General features: G+C 51.6%; 1 protein-coding gene across 4 annotated transcripts in view; it reads right to left on the bottom strand.

The window, feature by feature from the left end:
- PC (pyruvate carboxylase) overlaps positions 1 to 21,092 on the bottom strand; it is a 97,746-nt gene that overhangs the window by 23,373 nt on the left and 53,281 nt on the right. Inside the window, exon 3 of one of the 4 annotated variants that reach the window (XM_078057744.1) lies at positions 3,145 to 3,494. The exons of 2 other annotated variants lie outside the window; for them this stretch is intronic. Coding sequence is in view for 1 of the 2 variants with exons in the window: in XM_036121454.2 (XP_035977347.2) it covers positions 14,837 to 15,091 (255 nt within the window). In the remaining variant the exon portion in view is untranslated. Of the gene's footprint in view, positions 1 to 3,144; positions 3,495 to 14,836; positions 15,331 to 21,092 lie in introns of those variants that run through there. One more of the 4 variants, XM_036121454.2, reaches the window with a different exon arrangement.

Here is a 21,092-nt window from a genome sequence, read left to right as displayed (position 1 = left end):
TGACTGGCTGTAGGGAAGGGAGCAAAGTCAAACCCAAACAGAATCCAAGCTCACCCTAGCGCTCTAATAACTTTCAAAACACTTCAAGCTCCTAAAGCAATCCTGCGTGCCCTCAATGTGTGTTCGTCAGAGTCCCCTTCGGTGCCCTCTCCGGGGCCCAGCAGCCTGGGTTTTAGGACCTCCCCGCGCCACACTGGCCCCTGTGTCCCTCCATTGGGGTTCCGCCTGGCCAGGCAACGAGGTAACGGCAGATCTCTCAAGGAGCCAACCTGCATCAATGTGCCGTCTCAGGAAGCAAAGCCTCCGCTCAGACTTCAGGAGCACGACTTCCTCACACAGTGGTAGAAGCCTCCTTCTCTATCAATGGCCACCTGAGGTGCACTGAACTCCAGATATCACCCCGTGATCTCCCCCACAGATCCACTAGCAGCCTGATCCCCTGAGATCTGCTTCAGGTAACCGGCCCACTGGGAGGGGCACGCTCTCCTGGGGGAGCCACGGGAGCCCACCGCCCTGGCAGACGACAACGGCGCACACACCAGAGAGCACCCACCTCACCTCGTCCTGGGCACCGAAAGCCTGCTCTGCTCGGGGCCACAGGCAGCTCTGCGGTGGGGACAAGGCCCCGTAGAAAGAGTCCAACCTACCACATAGGGTTAAGTCAAGAAGAAGCAAAGCGCTCCTTCAGGACAAGCTCAGAAACAGAGCAGTAAACAGGAGTGGTTAAGAAACCATTAGCAGTTTCACCACAGACAAGAGAGAACAGTGAGGTGACACTTTGCCTATTAAATTAGCAACAGTGTTGTAAAACCACCAGATTTAGTGTGGGTAAGGCCTATGGGAGACAGACCCACCAGGCGAGGTCCGGGTATCACGGCAGCTCTCTGGAAAGCTCCCTGGAAATTCTATCAAGAGCCTTTGAAATATTTCTGCCCCTTGGTCCTGTGGTGACCATTCTAGGAAGTTAACCCAAGGAAATATTCTAAAATGGGAACCAAGATGGATGCAGAAAGATGTTCAAAACAGCATTATTTACAACAGCAAATAATTAGAAGCCATTTAAAGATCCAACACTAGGGCATCTATACGGATGTTATGTACATTAAAGATGCTTGTTTGCACAGCTCTGACGACAAGGTGAATGCTTGTGACACAACGTGATGCTACGGAAATTAAAACGGTAAATAATATGATTTCAGGAAGCTTTTTTTAGGCAAGGAAAATAACCGGAAAGAGCTCTGTCAGACAGCATGTCACTCACGCCCATGTTCTAGAATTGGTGCAGTGTTGTTCTTTTCCTTCTTTATGCTTCTCCATACAGTCTACACCTTCTCCACTGGGGATGTCATTTACAATGAGCACAATGGAGACATATATGGAAGGGATCGGAAGATCTTTGTGGAAAAAAGCTAAGTGGAATGTCTGAATCGTCTCCCTGGGGGAGGTGAAGGACTCCCATATATCCTGCGAAACAACAGTGAGGCTGGGCCCCCTCCCCCCACACACAGTGGGGCCACCTCACCTTCCTCACCTCTTGCCCCAGGTGAGCCAGCTCCAGGTCTTCTTTACCTGTCTACAGGTGAGCAGCCTCATGGCCCGGGCCAGTGGCACCAAGATTCTCAAACCTCTGGAAGTTTCAACTATTTCCGGGGAGGCCCAATTTTTCCTCCCACCTGGGTGGGTTTGCTCCTGCTATCCCTCAGGCACTTACCCCGTCATCTTGTGTATGAACACCCCCTCATACTCCCTGCTTTTTCCAGATACAGAAAGGGATCCCTGGAAGCTGTGCAGAGGGTGGGCACCAAGTGCCTCCCAGCTCACAGTGAGGAAAAGAGGGAGCCTAAAACACCCACGCAGGCCTCAGAGCGCCCTCCCCCCACCACACACACTCCCATGTCTGATTCTCACAGACCCTGCAGCCTGGCCTTCCCCGGCGATACCACCTTACACACCAAGAGCTCTGGACCAGGGACAGAAGGACCAGGGATGACGTAAAATGTCCTCTCATTCCCAGAACATGTCCACCCTTCTTAGAACTTGGCTAGCTCAGCACCCAGCCTCTTCCCTTGTCAAATCCTACTCTCCTCCTAGACCTGAAACCCAGGGGTGGGCGGTCAGTTGCCTGGTGCCTCCTGAGGCCTTTCCAGAATCAACTACAGCTGGAGGAAACCTGAAGGACAGAGGTGGGCTGCCTCACAGAACCCTCTTCGTCCGGGAAGCAGGACATTCATGGGTCGTGTGTGATGAGTCCACTCTGGGTATGTTGAGCTTGTGGGCTCTGGGATGGGCCAAAGGGAGGTGCTGAGTGGGCAGATTCCACTGCTCCCTGAATCTCGCCCCCTCTCCCAACCCAGAAGGGAGGAGAGGCCCCTGTGCAGTGCTTGGTGGGGGGAGGTGGGACGGAGGCAGGAAGCTTCACTGTCTGAGGCACCTGGCCAGACCCACCAGTAGAAGCAGAGCCCCTGGGGTGGGAGCGGAGGGCAATGGGGAGGCCGCCGGGTACCAGACTCCCTTCCCACAGCCCTCCTAGAGGGGCTGCCTCTGGCATTAAATGGGGCCCCTTGCTCAGAGATCAAGCCCTGGCCTCGTGGGGTGACCTGAGTGCCAGCCTCACCTCACACCGGCACTTTCCCAAAAACAGCCTCCGGAGTGCCGGCGTTCCCTCGGGCGCTGTTCCAGGTGGCATCCTTGTCATCCTCACACCAGGGCAGAGAACAGCCACAGGTGCTGGTCACAGGTGAGTGGTGTGGGGCTGGGGCCAGGCTCCCAGCGTGGGTTTTCGGTGGGTGGATGGTAACTAAGAAATCCTCAAACTCACGGACAGTTTGGCTAAGAATCTCCCTTAAAAGCTCCAAGGGCCTCGTTAACCAAACCTGGCATCTTGGAAAGCCCTGGAACCCTTGGGCCGGAGAGGCTGCTCTCCCGGACAGGACAGCCTCGCCGGCTGGATCTCCTCAGGAGGAGAGGCCGCTCGGATGCTGCCCGAGCACAGCAAGCGCCTGGTTACCCGCCCCAGGCGCACCATGTCGCCTTGCTCCACACGGGGCATGCACAGGAGCAAACATCTCCTTCCCTGGCCTCAGCGATGGGGAAAGAAGCCGTGAGTAAGAGCAAAGCAACAACCATCACCCGCAGACCCCTTACCCTGGTTTCCTCTCCAGAGAGCTGACCGTCCCAGAGAAGCCTGTTCGCTATTTTTTGCAAATGCCAGCTGACAGATCCCTTTCCTTGGCCTCGGGGTGTGCATTAGAGACAGGGAGCAAGACGGCTTTGACTCTCACTCGGGCCGCATAAACAGCGCCCTGCCGGCAAGCTGAGGCACAGTGAGGCAGGGGGTGTCTGCAACACCCGCTTTCTCCCCGCCGCCTCTCAGCACGACTCCACACTTCCTACTTCTCTCCGAGCTTCGATTTCTCCTCCAACACTGGATCAATAAGCTCAGCGCTCTCCTTCGAGAAGGCAGTGGTGACAATCAGGAAGGTGCCTACAACAACCTGTGGAAGGAGGGAGGGGAACGGTCGGGGCGCCTTCTGCCCAGTCTTGATGGCCCGCCCGCTTGGCTTTGAGGACACGCAGCACTCCCCAAGCTCTGCCTACGTGCCAGGCCAGTGCCGGCAGGTGGGGACCTGTGCCAACCGCACACCGAGCAGCGCCTTTAGTCTTCACCAGGTACGGAGCTACGCACGGGATGTTCTCAAGTGCTAACTCAGGCAACTCTTACCATTCCTCATCACACCCTTGTACAGGTAAGGAACCACACCCAGGCCACCCAGCAGGGCTGGTTTTGAGCCCAATGTGTATGCCGCCCTCCAGAGCGGGAGCTCTGATCCATCAGGGCATATGGAGTCTTCACCAACTAAAGGAGTAAGTTGTGGCTTTCATCGAAAGCACAGCGTGACGGGCACTTGGAAACCAAAACCCCAAAAATCCCACTCCTGATAAAAACCCTGTCACTGGCCTGAACTTCCAGCAGGGCCACCAGTGGCCTCTGCAGGTCCCACCAGGGAGCAGGCCAACAGTGCCAGCAATCCTGTGTCCCCAGTAAGCTAGGGTAGCTTCAATTTGTCCAATAAGTCACCAAAATGTCACTAGAAGTACCACCACTGCAGACCTAAACTACATCTCCCAGGCTGCCTCTTGCAACCAGGAACAGCACAAAATTCGGCTGTCAGGCCATCGTCGTCCACATTTTTGTCCACACAATACAGCCACTGTGCTCAGGGTGGGTGTGCTCTCAGCCAGAGGAGCCCTGCTGGGACCAGGGTAAGGCTGCCACCTTCGTGGTGGAGCCAAGCGTCAGGCCCTGGAATGCTCCTTCAAGGATCTGTCAGGGGTGCCTTCGGCTCAGGTCATGGTCCCAGGGTCCTGGGATTGAGCCCCACGTTGGGGCTACCTGCTCCGTGGGAAGCCTGCCTCTCCCTCTCCCACTCCCCCTGTTCCCTCTCTTGCTGTGTCTCTCTCTCAAATAAATAAATAAAATCTTTAAAAAAAAAAAAAAAAAAGGATCTGTCCAGAGTTTCCACCCTAAATAGCTGTCAGGTGGCATCTCCTACAGCCTCGGAGGGCAGCTGTGGGCAGGAGGCACACCGGAAGGGGAAGCCATGGCCCTGCTGTGGGGGCGCCTGGCTGATGGAGGTTTTGGAAGCCCACAGTCTGGGCTCCCCGCCGCCCGTTCCCAAGCCCCTCGGCACATCCATGTAGGAGGGCAGCCAGAGGGGGTGAGAAGAAGGGAGAGTGGCTCAGAAACAGGCCCCAAGGATCTCCAAATGAACGAACAAGATTCCCATACATCTGCTCCCCCGACCCTCCCAGCACGCACACCCCCACCAGGCTCCAGCCCCGGCCCCCAGCTGGCCTCAGCAGTGCCAGCAAAAGCAGGTCAAAAGCAGAAGGAAGGAGCTCTTGGCAGAGGACTCCAGCCGTGGCAGAAGCGAGCCTCTGATGGATGGGGCTGCTCCCGGGGAGCTTTCTCTCCAGGCAGCTCTGCGCTGTCCTAACCGTGTCCAACGGGGGCCCCAGGGCTGGTGGCCAGCAGGGACAGATGAAAGGAAAGAACTCAGCCGGTATCAAAGCGCCCAAGAGAGGCTTGACTAAGGCTGAGATGTCTGGGTAGGGGGAGCTGAAGAGAGGACACAAAAGCAGGGAAGGTGACAGACAAGAAGAAAGGAGAGCAAGAATACCAAAGTCAGAGATGGGAGAGGAAACAGCACGTGGCCTGGGGCAGCTCAGCTGCCTGCTACCGTGAGTGGCCTCCGTGGTTCAGAGCCACGCCAGCATGGCCCCACAAGCCCTTGATTTAAGGCTGCAGGGACAGGGGAAGAGGGTGGGACAGCCACACTGGGACAAATGGTGCTGCGTGGGCTGCCAGGATATGTAGAGGCAGGGGCGTGGATCAGGCTCCGAGGAAGGAGGCGAGCCAGGGGTCTGGGCCTGAGGGCAGTGGCAGGGAAGGACAGGGATGAGGAGGGTGCGACTGGCACAGCAGGGGCTGCCCTGACCCAGCCTCTTTCAAGGGCAGGGGAGACTGGCAGGTTGAACACTGCCCCCTGGTGCAAAAGGAGAGCTACTGCCGACCTGCGCATGCCTGCCCAGGTACCAGAGTGTCAGAGGGCCACTGGCCCTGACAGCTCCACATCCTTTAGGACTCACTCAGAAGGCATTCCTGGACATCACACCTCCTCAGCGAGCTCCACACCCTCCCTGGAAAAGCTCTGTCACTGTCCTTGCCACACCCCACTGTCTTCCTGTCTATGGAGGATGTCTGTGAGGTCACATCTGTCCTCGGGAAGGAGCACTTAATGTTATAATGATTCGTTGACCCATCTCACAAGACACTGGGAGGACCTTGGTGACGGGATCCTCGGTTTATTTTGTCCTTCGCTGTCTCCCTTGTCCTCTGTACTGTGCCTGACGCTGTGATTAAATGTCTGGGGAACGAATTAATGAACGAACAAATGAACGAATCCTTCAGATCACGAGTTTCCAGAAATACTACGGAATGCTGAGACAAAGAGTCACAGCCCCTCCTAGGAGCAGCACACACAAGTTAGTGGGACATACAAGTGCCCCTTACACACAGATTAGAGCCCAAAGTGTTAACAAGGAAGTTTAGCTGAAAGGGCAAGTTCAGCAAAAAGCCCCTCCCAAACAGAAGATAGGAACCAGGAGGGCTGAGCAAGGCAACTGGCACTCCATTCTGGACAGTGGCTGTGCAGGGAGACAGACCCCAGAATGCAGCAGGCACGCGGGTGGGCCAGGAAGCTCCCTGACCCCTTCACGGCACACCACCCCCGCTGAAAAGTCATGGAGGACACCCTCCCCACTTGTTCACCCAGTTCACCCCAGTCCCAGGGTGGCAGGAAAGTAGATGCCAGTGTATGGGCTGAACCGTGTGTTCCCCAAGGAGGCCTATGGAAGCCCCAAACCCCAGGGTCTCAGAATGTGACCTTAGTTGGAACTGCATGGGTATTCAGTGAAAATGAGGCCCTTAGGGTAGGCCCTAATACAATATGCTTGATGTCCTTATAAAAAGGGGAAATTTGGAACCAGAGAAAGACAAACACAGAGGGCAGATCCTATGAAGACACACAGGGAGAAGACGGCCATGTGTCCAGAAAGATTCATCTAGAAGGCTTGCTAGAAAGTACCAGAAGTCAGGAGATAAGGAAGGACCCTCCCCTACAGCTTTTGGAGGAAGCAAGGCCCTGCCGACACCTTCTTGATTTTAGACTTCTGGCCTCCAGAAGTGTGAGATAATAAATCTCTGTTATGAGTTTCGGGGACTTTGCTTTGGCAGCCCTAGGAAACAAGCAGACCCAGGTTCTCCACTGAGGACCAGAACCTACTGAGACCCTAAAACCAAGGACCAGGACAAGGGAGGACATAGGCTGGTAAAAATGTCCCCTTCTTTCACCTGCTCAGGCTGACCCAGGCCACAGCAGGGCCTTCAGAGTATGGAGCTATTTAGGATTGTGGTCAGTGTTCCCTCCAGGGAAGGCCGAGTGGGAGGCAGCGACCACGAGCTGTGAGCAGCGCCAGCACGAGCACGCAGCTGCACGGAGAGCGGGCAGGCAGCAGGACGACCTCCTGAAGGACACCAGGGCCGAATCTTCAAGGACGAGGAGAAGGGGGAGGCGGTTCAGGCGTGGGGCAGCTGGAGCAAAGGCAAAGGAGGGAACAGCCTAGTAGTGGCTGTGCACTGAGGCCAGAGGCAGGAGTGAAGGTGCTCAGGAGGAGGTCAAGGGCCAGCACCTGGACTCTGACACCAGGTCAGGAGCTTGCAAGCACAGCAAGGGACGAGGACCGTATCCCTGGGGTCGGGAGGTGCCAGCCAAAAACCAGGCAGGGGAGAAGAGACCTGCAGTGTGGCGGGACCCCTCCGGCCGTTCTGAGGAAGCTGGATGTGAGGAGGAAAGACTAGAAGGTGGAAGACAAATGAGGAAGATGTTCTAATGTAGGCCAGAGACAGTGAGAACCCAGAAACACGGCGGCAGCAGTACCGCCACCACCTCTTAGACGAGGGGTGGTGGCCACAGGTGAGGAGGACTCGTGGCTCCTGCCTGAAAAGCAGGAATGAACGGCAGTGATGCCTAGTGATGCCCAGTTAACACCGAAGTGTAGGTAGCGAGCAGCGAGGAAGAGCAACACCCGCGGCCCCTGGGAGGACCGCTCGGTCCTGAGACCCCTCAGGTCCCATGCCGGGTCCTCCCAACCCCCCGCGACAGTTCCCTGTGCCCCGAGGGCAAGGGTCTAGAGTCGAGGTGAGACCCAGGCAGGCCAGATGGCGCTGCCCCTGGCCCCCAGGCCCTGGAGAGGCTCCACCTGGGGGGGACAGGTGGCAGACAGAGCCCGGGGAACCGGGGAAGGGTGGCCAGGCAGGACAGGGACGCCACACACCCCTCAGCTTCCATAAAGCGGCCCCGGGCTGACAGGCAGGTGGCATGGCGAGGACCCCTCTCAAGGAAGCCACCAGCCCAGGGCAGAGCGGCAGTGACCGGCAGGTGCTGGGGAAGCGGCTGCCTCAGTCTCTCCTCCAAGGGGTGTGGCGGCCGGCCAAGAGCAGCCCTCGAGTCCCACTGCACCCAGGCTTTCCGACCCGTGTCCGTGTCAGTCTTCAGTATGAATGGACAGCCAAGATCACCAGCTATTTGAGGCGATCACCCCAAACTCACCAAAACAAATGGGGAATAAAACAGGGAACTCTGAGGAGAAGAGTAATATGGAGAGCAGATAGTTAGGAAAAAAACTATAATTAATCTCAGAGAAGTAAGAGAAGCTATTGCATTGAGAGGCGGCAGCTATTTTAAAGGCAACGAGAAAGAGCTCTAGGAAATTAAAAATAGAGTTGCAGACATTTTTAACCATAATAAATAGAAGAATGAGAAGACAGTTGAGGACATTGCCCAGAGAGCAGAACAGGAAGACTGGCACAAAGCAGTCCCGGTGCTGGGGACGTGCACTCTGGCGGCGGTGGCGAGGGCGCTTGGAGATGCCAGCATGACGCCGCAAGTCCCACCTGGCGAGGGGACCGGGCGGGATCCACCAGCTTCCTGCATGAGTTTGCTGGTGCAAGCGTCACAAATCACCACAGACTTCGTGGCTTAAAGCAACAAAGATCTATTCCCTCTCCATTTTGGAGGCCAGAAGTTCAGCATCAGTTACATGGGCTCAAATCAAGGTGCTGGGAGGGCCATGATCCCCCCCAAAGTCTTGGGAGAGGGTGTCCTATCCCACGGCCCCCTGCTTGTGGTGCCTGCCAGACACCTCTGCTTGTGGCCACATCCCTCCAGTCTTGGCCTCTGGGGGCACTTGGCCTTCCCTGCCATGTGTAATCTCCTACCTCTCTCTCCCGAGGACACGTGTGACAGCATTAAAAGGGTCCCCAGGTAATCTGGGGTCATCTCCCCATGTCAAGGTCCTTCCCCTCATCACCTCTGCAAAAACACTTTTGCCATTTACAGCGTCCAGGGATGAGGACCCAGAGATCTTTGGGGGCCACTATCCAGGCTACTACACTTCCAAAAAGGAGAACGAGAAGGTGGTCACGTAACGGTCTTTGACAGGGACACTGAGCCAGAAGCTACTTCTGAGGGAAGATGTCCTCCAACCTAGAACTCTCCACCCAGTTAGACTACCAATCAAGTGGGGGGGGGGCAAAATAAAGACCTTTTTGGGCACATCCAGCAAAGGCAAGCTCACTGCCCATGAGCCCATTTGCCTGGGAAGCTCCTGGCGAAGGGGCACTAACAAGATGAGGGAGTAAATAAACCAAGATGAGGAACGTGGGAGCCGGCACAGAAAGAGGCAAGGGGGGGCTCTCGGAAAGATGGTGACAGAGAACCACTGCCCGGACTACAGCAGAGGCCAGGAGAGGGAGAGAAAGGGGGTACTAGATTGCCTGAAGCCCCTGAAAGAATGGAGAGTAGATGGCAATCTGCAATTTAGGGATGAAGAGTGAGGCAAACAGTAACTCCAGGAAACTGAGAGGTTATACAAGAAAATGTTACCACATATGCACCTGGGGTTCTCAAGTGTGAATATTTACTTGATTTTAATAATGTACAAACTGAAAATGTACTTAAACAAAAATGGTTACCTAACCAGGGAAAGTGGTACAGGTCGGGGGCTGGGGCGGAGGGAGCGAAGTCTTCCACAGCAGAGCCCAGCAGACAGAGTCAAAGGCCCTGTGCAAACAGGGGTGTCAGCAGCTAGGAGTAACGTGTTTGCCTCTGGGGAGACAATCAGGGAGGGCAGGTTGGGCAGGGGACTGGTGGGAGTTTTTACAGGCCTCCTGACACAATTTGACTTCCCCAAGTGTCCACATATATTATTTTGATAAAATTACAGTTAAAGTTAACAAAAGGAAAAGCAACTCAACAAACAGCTGCAATTTTTCTTGCTCTTATTCCAATCCCATCCCCCACCCCTTTCCTCCTCCCCTGATCCCCAGGGGCTACCACAAGCCAGTCCCTCAGGGTGCTCCCCCTTTGTGGATTTTACACTGATTAGATAGATTCTGGATACACATCTACCTAGATGTGTATCTAGAACATACACTTGTGTTTTAATTTTTCCATAAATGATATACTGTCATTTTTTAACTCACTTTTTTCACCCAACATATTTGGAATCTATCCACATTGATACAAGTCAATATAGGTCGTTAATTTTAATGGCTGTATAATGGTATACATACTACAGCTCATCCATGCTCAAATTAGGGACACAGACCAGAGGTTGTCTCCAAATTTTAGCTATTAAAGACTGTGATGTGGGCGCCTGGGTGGCTCAGTCGTTAAGCGTCTGCCTTCAGCTCGGGTCATGATCCCAGGGTCCTGGGATCAAGCCCCGCATCGGGCTCCCTGCTCCGCGGGAAGCCTGCTTCTCCCTCTCCCACTCCCCCTGCTTGTGTTCCCCTGCTCTCGCTATCTCTCTCTCTGTCAAATAAATAAATAAAATCTTTAAAAAAAAAAAAACAAACTGTGATGTATAGATTGGCAAAGGGATCATTGTTGAAACCAGGTTACAGGCACATGAAATTCATTGTACTATTTGCTCCATTTTTATGGATGTTTGGAAACAACCATAATAATCTCAATTAAAATGTTAAAAAATGAATAACCTTGAACCCATATACAAAATGTGCAGGAATTTCTCCAGCGCCTACACATAGAATTGGAACTGCTGCCTCAGATGGCAGGCACATTTTACCTTTTTTTTTTTTTTTTTTTTTTAGAGAGAGTGCGTGTGTGCACAAGTGGGGAGGGGGGCAGAGGCAGAGGGAGAGAGAGAATCCCAAGCGGGCCCACACTCAGTGCAGAGCCTGACACTGGGCTCAATCTCACGACCCTGAGATCATGGCCTGAGCTGAAATCAAGACTCAGAAAGTCAACTGACAGCCACCCAGGTGCCCCTGGCAGGCACATTTTAAATGTCAATACTGCCAAGCAGCTCTCTAAAGCAGTTGTCCCAATAACTGATGTAGCCACCAGAAGCACAACAGAAATTCTATTTCCCTACATCTCTGCCAACTCTTCTGTCAGACTTTGATTTTTGTCAATCTCATGGGTAGAAAATCATTTCTCTGATTATTAGTAAAGCTGGATATTTTCTCAGAATTGTTGAGATTATTTTTAGGTTTTCTCTTTTATGAATTGCCTGTTCATATTATTTGCCCCTTTTTCTACTGGACTGGTTGTCTTTTTCTTACTGAATTGTAGTAAGTCTTTATGTATTCTAGATATGAACCATGCTCCATTATATACATGGCAGGCATCTTCCTGCATGACAGAGTAGTTACTAAGTCCTAGGAAGAGCAGAGGAAGAGGAAGTGGGGAAGGCAGTAAGAGATGGAGCAAGCCCAGGGCGGGTCTCCCTGGTACAGGTGAAAGACTGACCCTGAAGTCGATAGAGAATGCCTCCCTACTCTGAGACCAAAGCACCTGCACTTGCTGGGATAGTCCCAGGGGAAATATCCCAGTGCCCGGCCACAGGCAGCTATAATATGTAGCTGGCTGGGACCCACTGTCACCTGATGCACTGACCGGGCCAAGGCCTGAAATGACCAGCAGCTCTTGCACGGTGGCTCTCCGGGCTGAGAAGCCCAGACATCTCATTCCAGGAGGCACAACCGGAAGAGCAGCAGACCAAGGAAGATAAATCTGCAGATGGCAGGGCATCCTGTTCACATCCAAACTCCTTGTTAGCAGCAGCTGTTCCAAGAACCAGGAATAATGAGTCCAAGCTGCATCAGAGATGACTGATATTTAACTTTAAGAAAAACTGTCTGGCCAGTCAGATCAGCAAAAGATACAGATTAGACAGAACAGTGGCATTTCCCTCTGAGGGGGTTTTAAAAGAATTTAGACAGTTCTCTGAATGAGTCAGTTTAGGTCAAGTGACTCTTTTGGAATAGCAAAATGTTAGACTGGTTGTATGAGACTTCTTCAATTTCTGTTGTGATTATCCTCGGAGAATGGGGAAGAAAGCAGTTTCCTACCTGTGTTTTGGCATGTTCCTACAAAATGCTGTTTTAATATTCTTTCTTTAGAGGAACAAAAGCAAAAGTTAAACATGTTTGGAGTTTAGATATTAAGTATGTTTTACTTTACAGCATACTGTGGACCAGAGACCTGTAGCCCTCAGCACAACCTGGCCAGAGAACCACGAGCAGCAAGACCGCTCACTTCAGTCTCCTCTCACACTCCCGACTCTGTTCTCAACCAACGTAAAACTACCGGAGGGCTGCCATTCGGTCAAAATCTGATTGTCAGATAAATAACATTTTTTTCAAAGTTTGAGTATATCCCATGCACTATTTGGGGCATATTACAAAATTATTTGTTGTTTATCCGAAAATTAAATTTAACTAGGCATCCTATGTTTTATCTGTATTTTACCCCAACAAACCAGCGGTGCTGAGGACCGACTGGGTGTGAGGAGGAAAGAAACATGTAAAGAGAATTCTCAGATGCTGGCACAGAGGATGGGGATAACACTGGTTAAGATCCCAGGGTCCCACTGCCTGGGTTCAGATCAGGGCTCCACCAAGCCCACTGACTCTGGGCAAGTTGCTTAACCTCTGACCATCAATTTCTTCATCATAGTGACAGCAACAGCACGGGCACGTGGGGTTGTTACAAAGACCAAACGAGTTAATGCTTGTGAAGCCCTCGGATTAGTGCCTGGCCCAGAAGCAGCCTTTATTACAACTGTCAGCTTCTAGAATTAGAAGCTGGACCGCGGGGCTGGCCCTGCTTCTGATGGACAGAGGTGGCGGGGGAAGGGCTGTGAAGGGAGAGCCAGAGGACAGCCGAGGCCCAGTCGGGGCTGGGGCTGTGCCATGAAGCACTCTGTTTATTGCGAGGACACTGAAACACGCCTCGACCCCAACAAGACAACCTAAGAAACAGTCCATCTGCCCAGCCGTATCACGTCACCAAGGACCCACCGTGAGGATGCAGCTCACTCCTGCTCACTCCCACTGGCTCCCTGACTCTGCTTCTGTCCAACTCCGTGCTCAGTGGCATCACACTGGAGGCCTACACTTGGCCACAGTGGGCAGATGTATGCCCCAGAAATTGGCAAACTTAGCGATCAGGGCCCTTTCCTCACCTCCTGGACAGCCGCCGAAAGAGCACCAGATGGCCCGAGCAGCCCACCTTGACGCAGAGATGAGGGTGTGTGTGTGCATGTGCGTGTGCGTGTGCGTGTGTGTGTGTGTGTCTGGGTGAACAGCACCCCTTCTCCATTTTCTCTTTTGGCTACAGAACCCAATAAAGAGGCCTCTGTTTTTTTTTGTAAAAGCCTGATGTACAAGTGCTTAATTCAGTTAAAACATGGGGGTGAGCTAAGGAAGAAATGAATTTGGCACTCTCTCCATGTCTTAAGGCAGCTCAGAAGCCATTCCACAACACCAATTAACCTGTGAGAATATCAAACTAAAGATTCTTTTGATAATCTCATTTAACAACATGATAATTATTCTTTTGTTTTCTAAGGACTGATTTCTTTGTTCATATCCTTGACACCTTGTCTTGCCCTCCCTCTCTCTTGACCAACATAGGCATTTGCAGGTTGAAGTGTTAGGATTTAAAATAATAGCTGTTGGATGTACATGTCAAATGTCTATTCTGTAACAGAACTTATCCCCTTCCTCCTCACCCTCCTCCTGCTCCCCCAAATGACACACACCCCAAAACCCAAATCCAACACTTCTTCCTGTCTTCCATCTCCCCAGGGACTAGGGCTTCAGTTTGGGGATCATCTTCAGCTCTTCCCTCCCCCGTACCCACCATCTGGCCAAGGAGGCCTGTCAGTTCTCTTAAAGCCTTCATGGCCTCTTTCCTTTCATTTCTATGAACACACCCTAGATTATCCCCTTCGTGTTACTTCAACTAGTACGAAAGCCTCCTAACCATTACCAACCATTACCCTTGGTTAGATTTAGCTACCAATCTGTGCTATATACTAGTGGTAGTTAGCACGCCCAAATACAGGCCTTATTTCACTCTCCTCTAACCTCCCCCCCCCAACTACCCACAAGTAAGCTCTCCCTCCCGCAGGCCCTCTCCTATTGTCAGTGCAACCTGCCTTTCCAGCCTGATTGCCCATCAGCCTCCCGAATCTTGTAACTCCAGCCAAACTGCCTCTTTCTTGTTCCCGAAGAATCCAAGCACTCTCCATCTCCCTTGGAGCACATCTTTCCCGGGATGCCCCCACCTCATCACCCTTCTCCTTGTGCTGATCTGTGCAAAGCCTACTTGAGGCATCTCATTTTCCTTTCTCCTGAAATCCCACCAAAACTTGAGTGAAGAGTTTTTTGTTGTTGTTTTTAAAGCTCTAAAGCCCCAAGGACAGAGAGACCAGGAGAGGAGACCACAGCCATGCAACTCTGGAAGCTGGAAGGCAGCTCTTGATACCTGACCTTGAGGCCCCTATCGGGTGGTGGGGAAGGCTGCACATCCAGCAGTTTCCTCCCCAGAATCCACGGAAGACTAGGGAGCCGTGGCTCCGGGGCCCCTGGGACTGGGATGAACTGCTCCTCATGTGGCTGGAGACCACCCCTCTCCTGAAGAACAGACGTTTACTCTCTGGAGAGGGCAAAGCCCAGGGTCTATACTGGGGGTTATGAGGCACAGTTGAAGGCCTGGTTACCTTGTCAAAAATGGTGGAGGAATGTTAAGTAAGCCTGCCTGTCTTGTCCCTTTACCCCACTCTGCTCCCACAACACAGCAGCCCGCTCCTCCCCTCCTCGGACACCTGACACAGCTGAAAAGGGAAGACCTCAGGATATTGACACTGAGGTTCCCCCACAAACGACACACATATCACCTACCATGCAGGTTGGAAACCGGACTCCCAGGCAGCTTTTAGCCCCTGTGAGCAACCATGAGCGGCAACCAAAGGTCACTGGGCAGTTGAGGACAGAGGCCCTCAAAGGTAGAAACCAAAAGAAAGCAGTAGAAAAAAGCAACTGGAAGGAAACAGCCTGCACGAGGGAAAAAGAAAAAAAAGACAAACACGCATTGACATCCTCCACGAAGTACGCGAAGGCTACAGGACCAGCAAATCCACAGGCGGCTGTGCACATACTGTTACAGGCCCATTCCGAGAGCAAACAGAGCTCTTGGAAATTAAAAATATCATGGGAGAAACAAACAAACGAATCAACAGAAGGGCTGGAAGACAAGGTAGGGGAGACCTCCTAGAAACGGAAGCAGAAAGACAAACGGAAAATAGGCCCGAGAGCAAAGAGAATCAGAGGGCCTGCCCAAGAGCGTCCGGTGCTGAATGACAGGAGTCTCAGAAAGCGAGAACAGAGAAAAACAAAGGGGTTCCAGCAAATTCAAGAAACTCCCAGCACAGGAGCACATTTCCACACGGAAGGACGTACCGAGAGCCAACAAGATGGATGAACCCACACCCACGCCAGGCATGTTGTGAAATTTCAGGTCCTGTGAGTTTTCAGAAAAGGGGGGAAAGGACACAAAGAATCAGACATCGGCGAGGTTTGGATTTCTCAACAGCAACTCGAGAGGCCAGAAAAATTCAAAGCAATCCTTCAAAATTGCAAAGGAAAAATTATTTCAAACCTGAAACTCTCATCCAGTTGAACTATCAATTATGTATGCAGGTAAAATAAAGATAGGGGCTGCCCCACCTGACCTCCCTGGCACTTGGCACTCCTTCTCGGGAAGCTACTGTAGACAAGCTCCACCAAAACAAGGTAGTGGCCCAGAAAGGGGGCAGGAGCTGCAATGAGAGGCGGCAGGGGGGCCCCCGGAGAGCACACCATGCAAGGAGAGGGGGCGTGATGGGCAAGGCAAGGACTAGGCAGGACCCCCTCCATGGGCACCCCTCTCTCCAGGGGACCTGAAGGAAAGCGGAGCCAGCATTCCTACTGATGGGACCCATGGTGAGCCTGGCTGAACATGACTGGGAGGCAGAGAGGGTGGCATGAATGCCACCTTAGCCCAAGCCTTCCGTGCCCATGCACCAGCAGGGGAAGATGTCAAACCTGCCCCACTGACAGGAGCTCTGCTATAGAGATGTACATTTGCTTGTATGTGTGTAGAATATTCCTAGGAGGAGACTCAAGGCGTGGATAATAGCAGGTGCCTTTGGGGAAGAGACATTAGGAAAAACTCTTTACCATTTACCCTTCTGACTTTACATCATAGGACTGCTTATTCAAAATATAAAGTAAATACAGGGTGCCTGGTGGCTCAGTCAGTTAAGCGTCTGCCTTCGGCTCAGGTCATGATCCCAGGGTCGTCGGACTGAGTCCCACATTGGCTCCCTGCTCAGCAGGAGTCTGCTTCTCTCTCTGCCCCTCCCCCGGCTAATATTCTCTTTTCTTCCCCTCTCCCAGAAATAAATTAAAAAAAAAAAAAAAAGTAAATACAATATACGACAAGGGGATCCTCCCATTCTTGAAGCCCCCTCCCACAGGGAGCCTTCCCTGGGTCCCCAACCACGCTCCAGAGCCAGCCAGGTGTCTGGTGTCCTCTTCCTGCCTAACTCTCACTGGGTGCTACGTAGCTAATGCTGGCTGAGGGTGGACCTCAAGCTCTTTGTGGTCACATCTCACTCATCTTTAAACATGCTCCAGGAGCTCTGCAGGGGAACTTTCATTTTCTGCCTATTGGATGCCAGGCCCCTTCTAGTTGGCTTAATTCACACCACAATCCCAGGGGTTCAACCCTCACTTTACTGATAAGAAAAAGCAGCCTCAGGAGGACCCCCAGGGAGAAGCCAACTCAAGAATCACCAAGCCCATCCAAATCCAGACCCCGTTTTTCACGAGAGTACCCAGTTTGGTGCCTGGTTCACGGTAGGGTTCCAGAACTGTTTAACCAAACCAAAATGCAAATTGGGTTGGAATTAAAATTTTCCAGGGGGTCTTCCCATGCTCTGAGACCCAGAAAAAGAGGCAGAGGGTGCTCGGTGGCAGGAGGCACCCCCGCCCAGCCAGGAGAGCCAGCCGTTACAAAACAGTAGGAGTTTCCTCATGAAGTCACAGACTTAGCCTACAGGAGTACCCCCCGGGGCCAGGTCTGTGTGGGGTTTTTTAAACAGCTTTATTGAGGTCGAATTCACATACCAGACAGTTCACATACTCAAGTACACAATTCAGTGGCGTTTAGTCTATGGAGCTGTGCATCCATCACCACAATCCATTCCAGAACACGTTCATATTGCTTAGCTGTCATTTCCGCCAACTCCCAGCTCACTAAGCTAACTCTCTGTCTCTCTGATTTGCCTACTCGGGACGTTTCATATAAAGGGAATAAGAAGGTCCCTCGTGTCTGGCTTCTTTCCCTCGGCATAAGGTGTTCGAGGTTCCTCCACGTTGCAGCAGGGGCCAGACCTTCATTCCCTTTCACTGACAAGTACTATCCCACTGTAGAGACAAACCACGTCTTACGTAATACCCGTTCATGAGCTGATGGACATCCGGGTTGTTCCCAAGTGTTGGCTGTGAGGAATGGTGCTATGAGCATGTGCGTGCAGGTTTTTGGGTGCACATGTGTTTCCTCTCTGGGCTAGGGACATGCAGCTGGATCTTACGGTGACTCTATGTTTAACTGCTTGAGGGGCTGCCGGACTGTTTGCCACAGCAGCGGCCCCATTTTATAACCCACCAGCTCCTCCACATCCTTGCCAGCCCTTGTTACTGTCTTTCTTTTTGAGTAGCCGCCCTAGAGGGGATGAAGTGGTATCTCATTGTGGTTTTGATTTACATTTCCCTGATGGCTAATGATGTTGAGCATATTTTCATGGGCTTACTGGCCATGTCTATCTTCACTGGAAAAATGTCTATGCAGATCCCTTGTCCATTTTTATTTAAGATTTTATTTATTTGAGAGAGAGTGCACACGTGTGAGCACAAGTTGGGGGGGGCGGAGGCACAGAGGCAGAGGGACAAGCAGAAACCCTGCTGAACACGGTGCTCAATCCCAGGACCCTGAAATCATGACCTGAGCCAAATTCAGACGCTTAACCAACTGAGCCACCTAGGTGCCCCTTCCTTGTCCATTTTTAAGCGGAATGATTTGTCTTTTTACTGAGTTGTAAGAGTTCTTTATATATTCTAGATACAAGTTCTAGATAGAAGTTCCCTATCAGATATAAGATTTGCAAAAATTTTCTCCCATTCTTTGCGTTGCCTTTTTGCTTTCTTAACAGTGTCCTTTGCTGCACAGTAGTTTTTAATATTGATGAAGTCTGACTGATCTATTTTTTATTTTATTGCTTGTGCTTTTGCTGTTGTAGCTAAGAAACCATGACCTACCCCAACATCACAAAGATTTATGATTATGTTTCCTTCTGGAAGTTTTATAGTTTTAGCTCTTGCATTCAGGTCTTTGATCCATTTTGATTTTTGTCTGTGGTATAAGGTACGTGTCCAATTTCATTCTTCGGCATGTGGACATCCAATTGTTCCAGCACCATTCGTTGAAAAGGCAATTCTCTCCCCATTAAATTGTCTTGGCACCCTTGTCAAAAATCAATTGACTGTTAAGTGTGAGGATTTATTTCTGGGCTCTCAATTTTATTCCATTGATCTATATGTCTGTCTTTACGCCAGCACCACACTGTCTTGATTACTGTAGCTTTGTACAAAGTTCTGAAATCAGAAAGTGTGAGTCCTTCAACTGTGTTTCCCAAGACTCTTCTGGTTGTCTGCTTCCCCCTTGCATTCCCATGTGGATTCTAGGATCATCTTGTCAGTTTCTGCACTAAAGGCAGGTGGGATTGTGAAAGACCCTGTATTGAATCTGTGGCTCATTTTGGGGAATACTGCCATTTTAACACTATTAAGTGTTCTGATCCATGAACATGGGGGGTCCATTTATTTAGATGTTCTTAAATTTTTTTCAACAATGTTTTATGCTGTTATCAGTTTTACATTTCTTTGTTAAATTTATTCTTAAGAATTTTCTTCTTCTTGATGTTGTTCTATATGAAATTGTTTTCAATTTGTTCACTGCTACTGTATAGAAATACAGTTGATTTTTGTATTGATCTGATGTCCTGCAACCCTGCTGAACTCTTTTATTCATTCATTTTAATAGGCTTTTAGTGGATTCCTTAGGTTTTCCTATACAAGATCATGTCAGCTGCAAATAAAGATACTTTTACTTCTTTTTTCCCAATCTGTATGCCTCTCATTCATTATCTCTCCTAATTGCCCCTGATGACCAAATTTGAAACTGGTGACTAATTTTGATTTGGAGGTAGCCCCTTCCCAAAAAGCAGTAGTTGCTCTGACCTACAGGAAGCCAGAGGCCTCATTCCTCCCCTTGTCACGCTTGTTGAGTGGATGTTTCCATAGAGATTTCCTTTAGGAGAGGCTTCCTGGTTGGTTATACTCTCTGCTCTGCGCCCAGGGAATCTGAGACCTGTGAAAGGGCTCCCTTTGCAGGCTGGCTTCCTGCACGTTCAGCCACTGGGAGGCACCAGCAGGAGAGAGAGCATGGGTTTATCTTTCCCATTCTCTACGGGCTTGGGTGCCACAGTCCTGACTGGGGGTGTGTCCCGCCACTATGACAGTCCCTGCTGGGCGTTCCCACCTCCATGCTGCCAACCCGCCCTGGAGTATAGAGGAAACTGTGTTTCCTCTCCCAACCTGGAAGTAATGGCTTCCCACTGCTGTCCATCCTGGGTGCCTCAACTCCCCTGGTTCGGCGCCTGATTTGCTTTGCCTGATTAATTCAGTTTCTCAGCATCAGTGTGTGACCTCAGCTATTCCTAGCCAGCCTTTACCGCTATTCCTCTAGACACCACCCCCCAAGCATCCCTTTGGGAGGAAGGGATAGAACCTGGCTCACTAGAAAACTTGGTTCTCTGGGTAAACAGATCAGTGTGTCCAGTCCATGAGCCAAGGAGACAGTGAGGAAGTTCAAAGGCCAAGTGCTTCAGTTCCCAGAAGGAAGAAAGTAAACAACAACCCAGACAGGATATGACCTTGACTATGGCTGCCTCTACTTGCTCCCCCCTATTCTTGACCCCAGGAAAGCACACGTGGGCAGCCCCCTGATCTCACCCTCTGCTTTGGAATTTGAGCACAAAACCTGGACTAAAGACTTTTCCAAGACGGAGTCGTAGACCCCCCGCGATTGTTGGTTTCATCCTTACGACCACAGCCACATGGCAAAGCGTCAGAGCCACTGATAATATCTGCCTGGGGCTTGCTACTGGGTGCCAGCCACTGCATTAAGTGCTTTACATCATCCCATTTAATCATCCAAAACCTTGTCTGGCGGGTGTTACGGCCCCAACTTTGTAAGTAAGGAAACAGAAAGTCGCGATAAATAGCTTGGCCATGGCTTCAAAGCCCAAAGGCACCCATACTCCCGTCTGCCCATCACCCCACACCGTGCCTCACTCATAGCACTAATTCCCAGGAGCCACCCGTGGACCCCATCCTAGCTATGTTACCAGTTACCACTCTCTCCCTTCCCTGCCTGTCAACCTCCAACTAGTCTTCCTCAACCATCACACTTGCCCTGGGCCACACCTGGGCACTCCATCGCTGTGTGAAGAGCCTCCTCCCCCTCTAGCTGGATCAGCACCACCCCTGCGTCACCCCTCTACTACAGCCTTCCCTCGCACACTGGCTGTGCCCCGTCCCAGTTGTGCTGCCCCACGGTGGTGGGAGCCCGACGAGCACCCAGCTAAGTGGAGCAGAACCTTCCCCTAGGGTGTTTCGGAGCTCTGCAAAAGTGACCAGAGGCTCCCAGTGGCCTTTACCCTGGTGTGCACACCCTGGGAGGGGAGAGCAGGGTGCCTGCCAGGAGCTCCGGCAGCTCCAAGCCTTCACCTCTGGAGCAGGTTCTGACTTGCCAAGACTCACTTTTCTGCTCTCAGATAGCAGGGGACATGTTCATTTGAATATACTAGTTTCTCCTCAGTGTTGAGAAGAAGGAAGACGCCTCCCAGCTGAGAACTTCAGGCTTCGTGGGAGACAGGCTTTAGGGACCTGAGGTAGTAAGTGAATTTCGAAAGTCCCAGGTGACAGACTGCCCTTCTCATCTTCTCAGTCCCAACCCAAAGGGTCCCCACTCCAGGACGTCTCCTCAGTGCCA

Source organism: Halichoerus grypus, chromosome 11, assembly GCF_964656455.1.
Source record: "Halichoerus grypus chromosome 11, mHalGry1.hap1.1, whole genome shotgun sequence".
Lineage (NCBI taxonomy): Eukaryota > Metazoa > Chordata > Mammalia > Carnivora > Phocidae > Halichoerus > Halichoerus grypus.
Note: the sequence above shows the minus strand (reverse complement) of the source record. Positions and strands in the feature narration are given on the sequence as shown.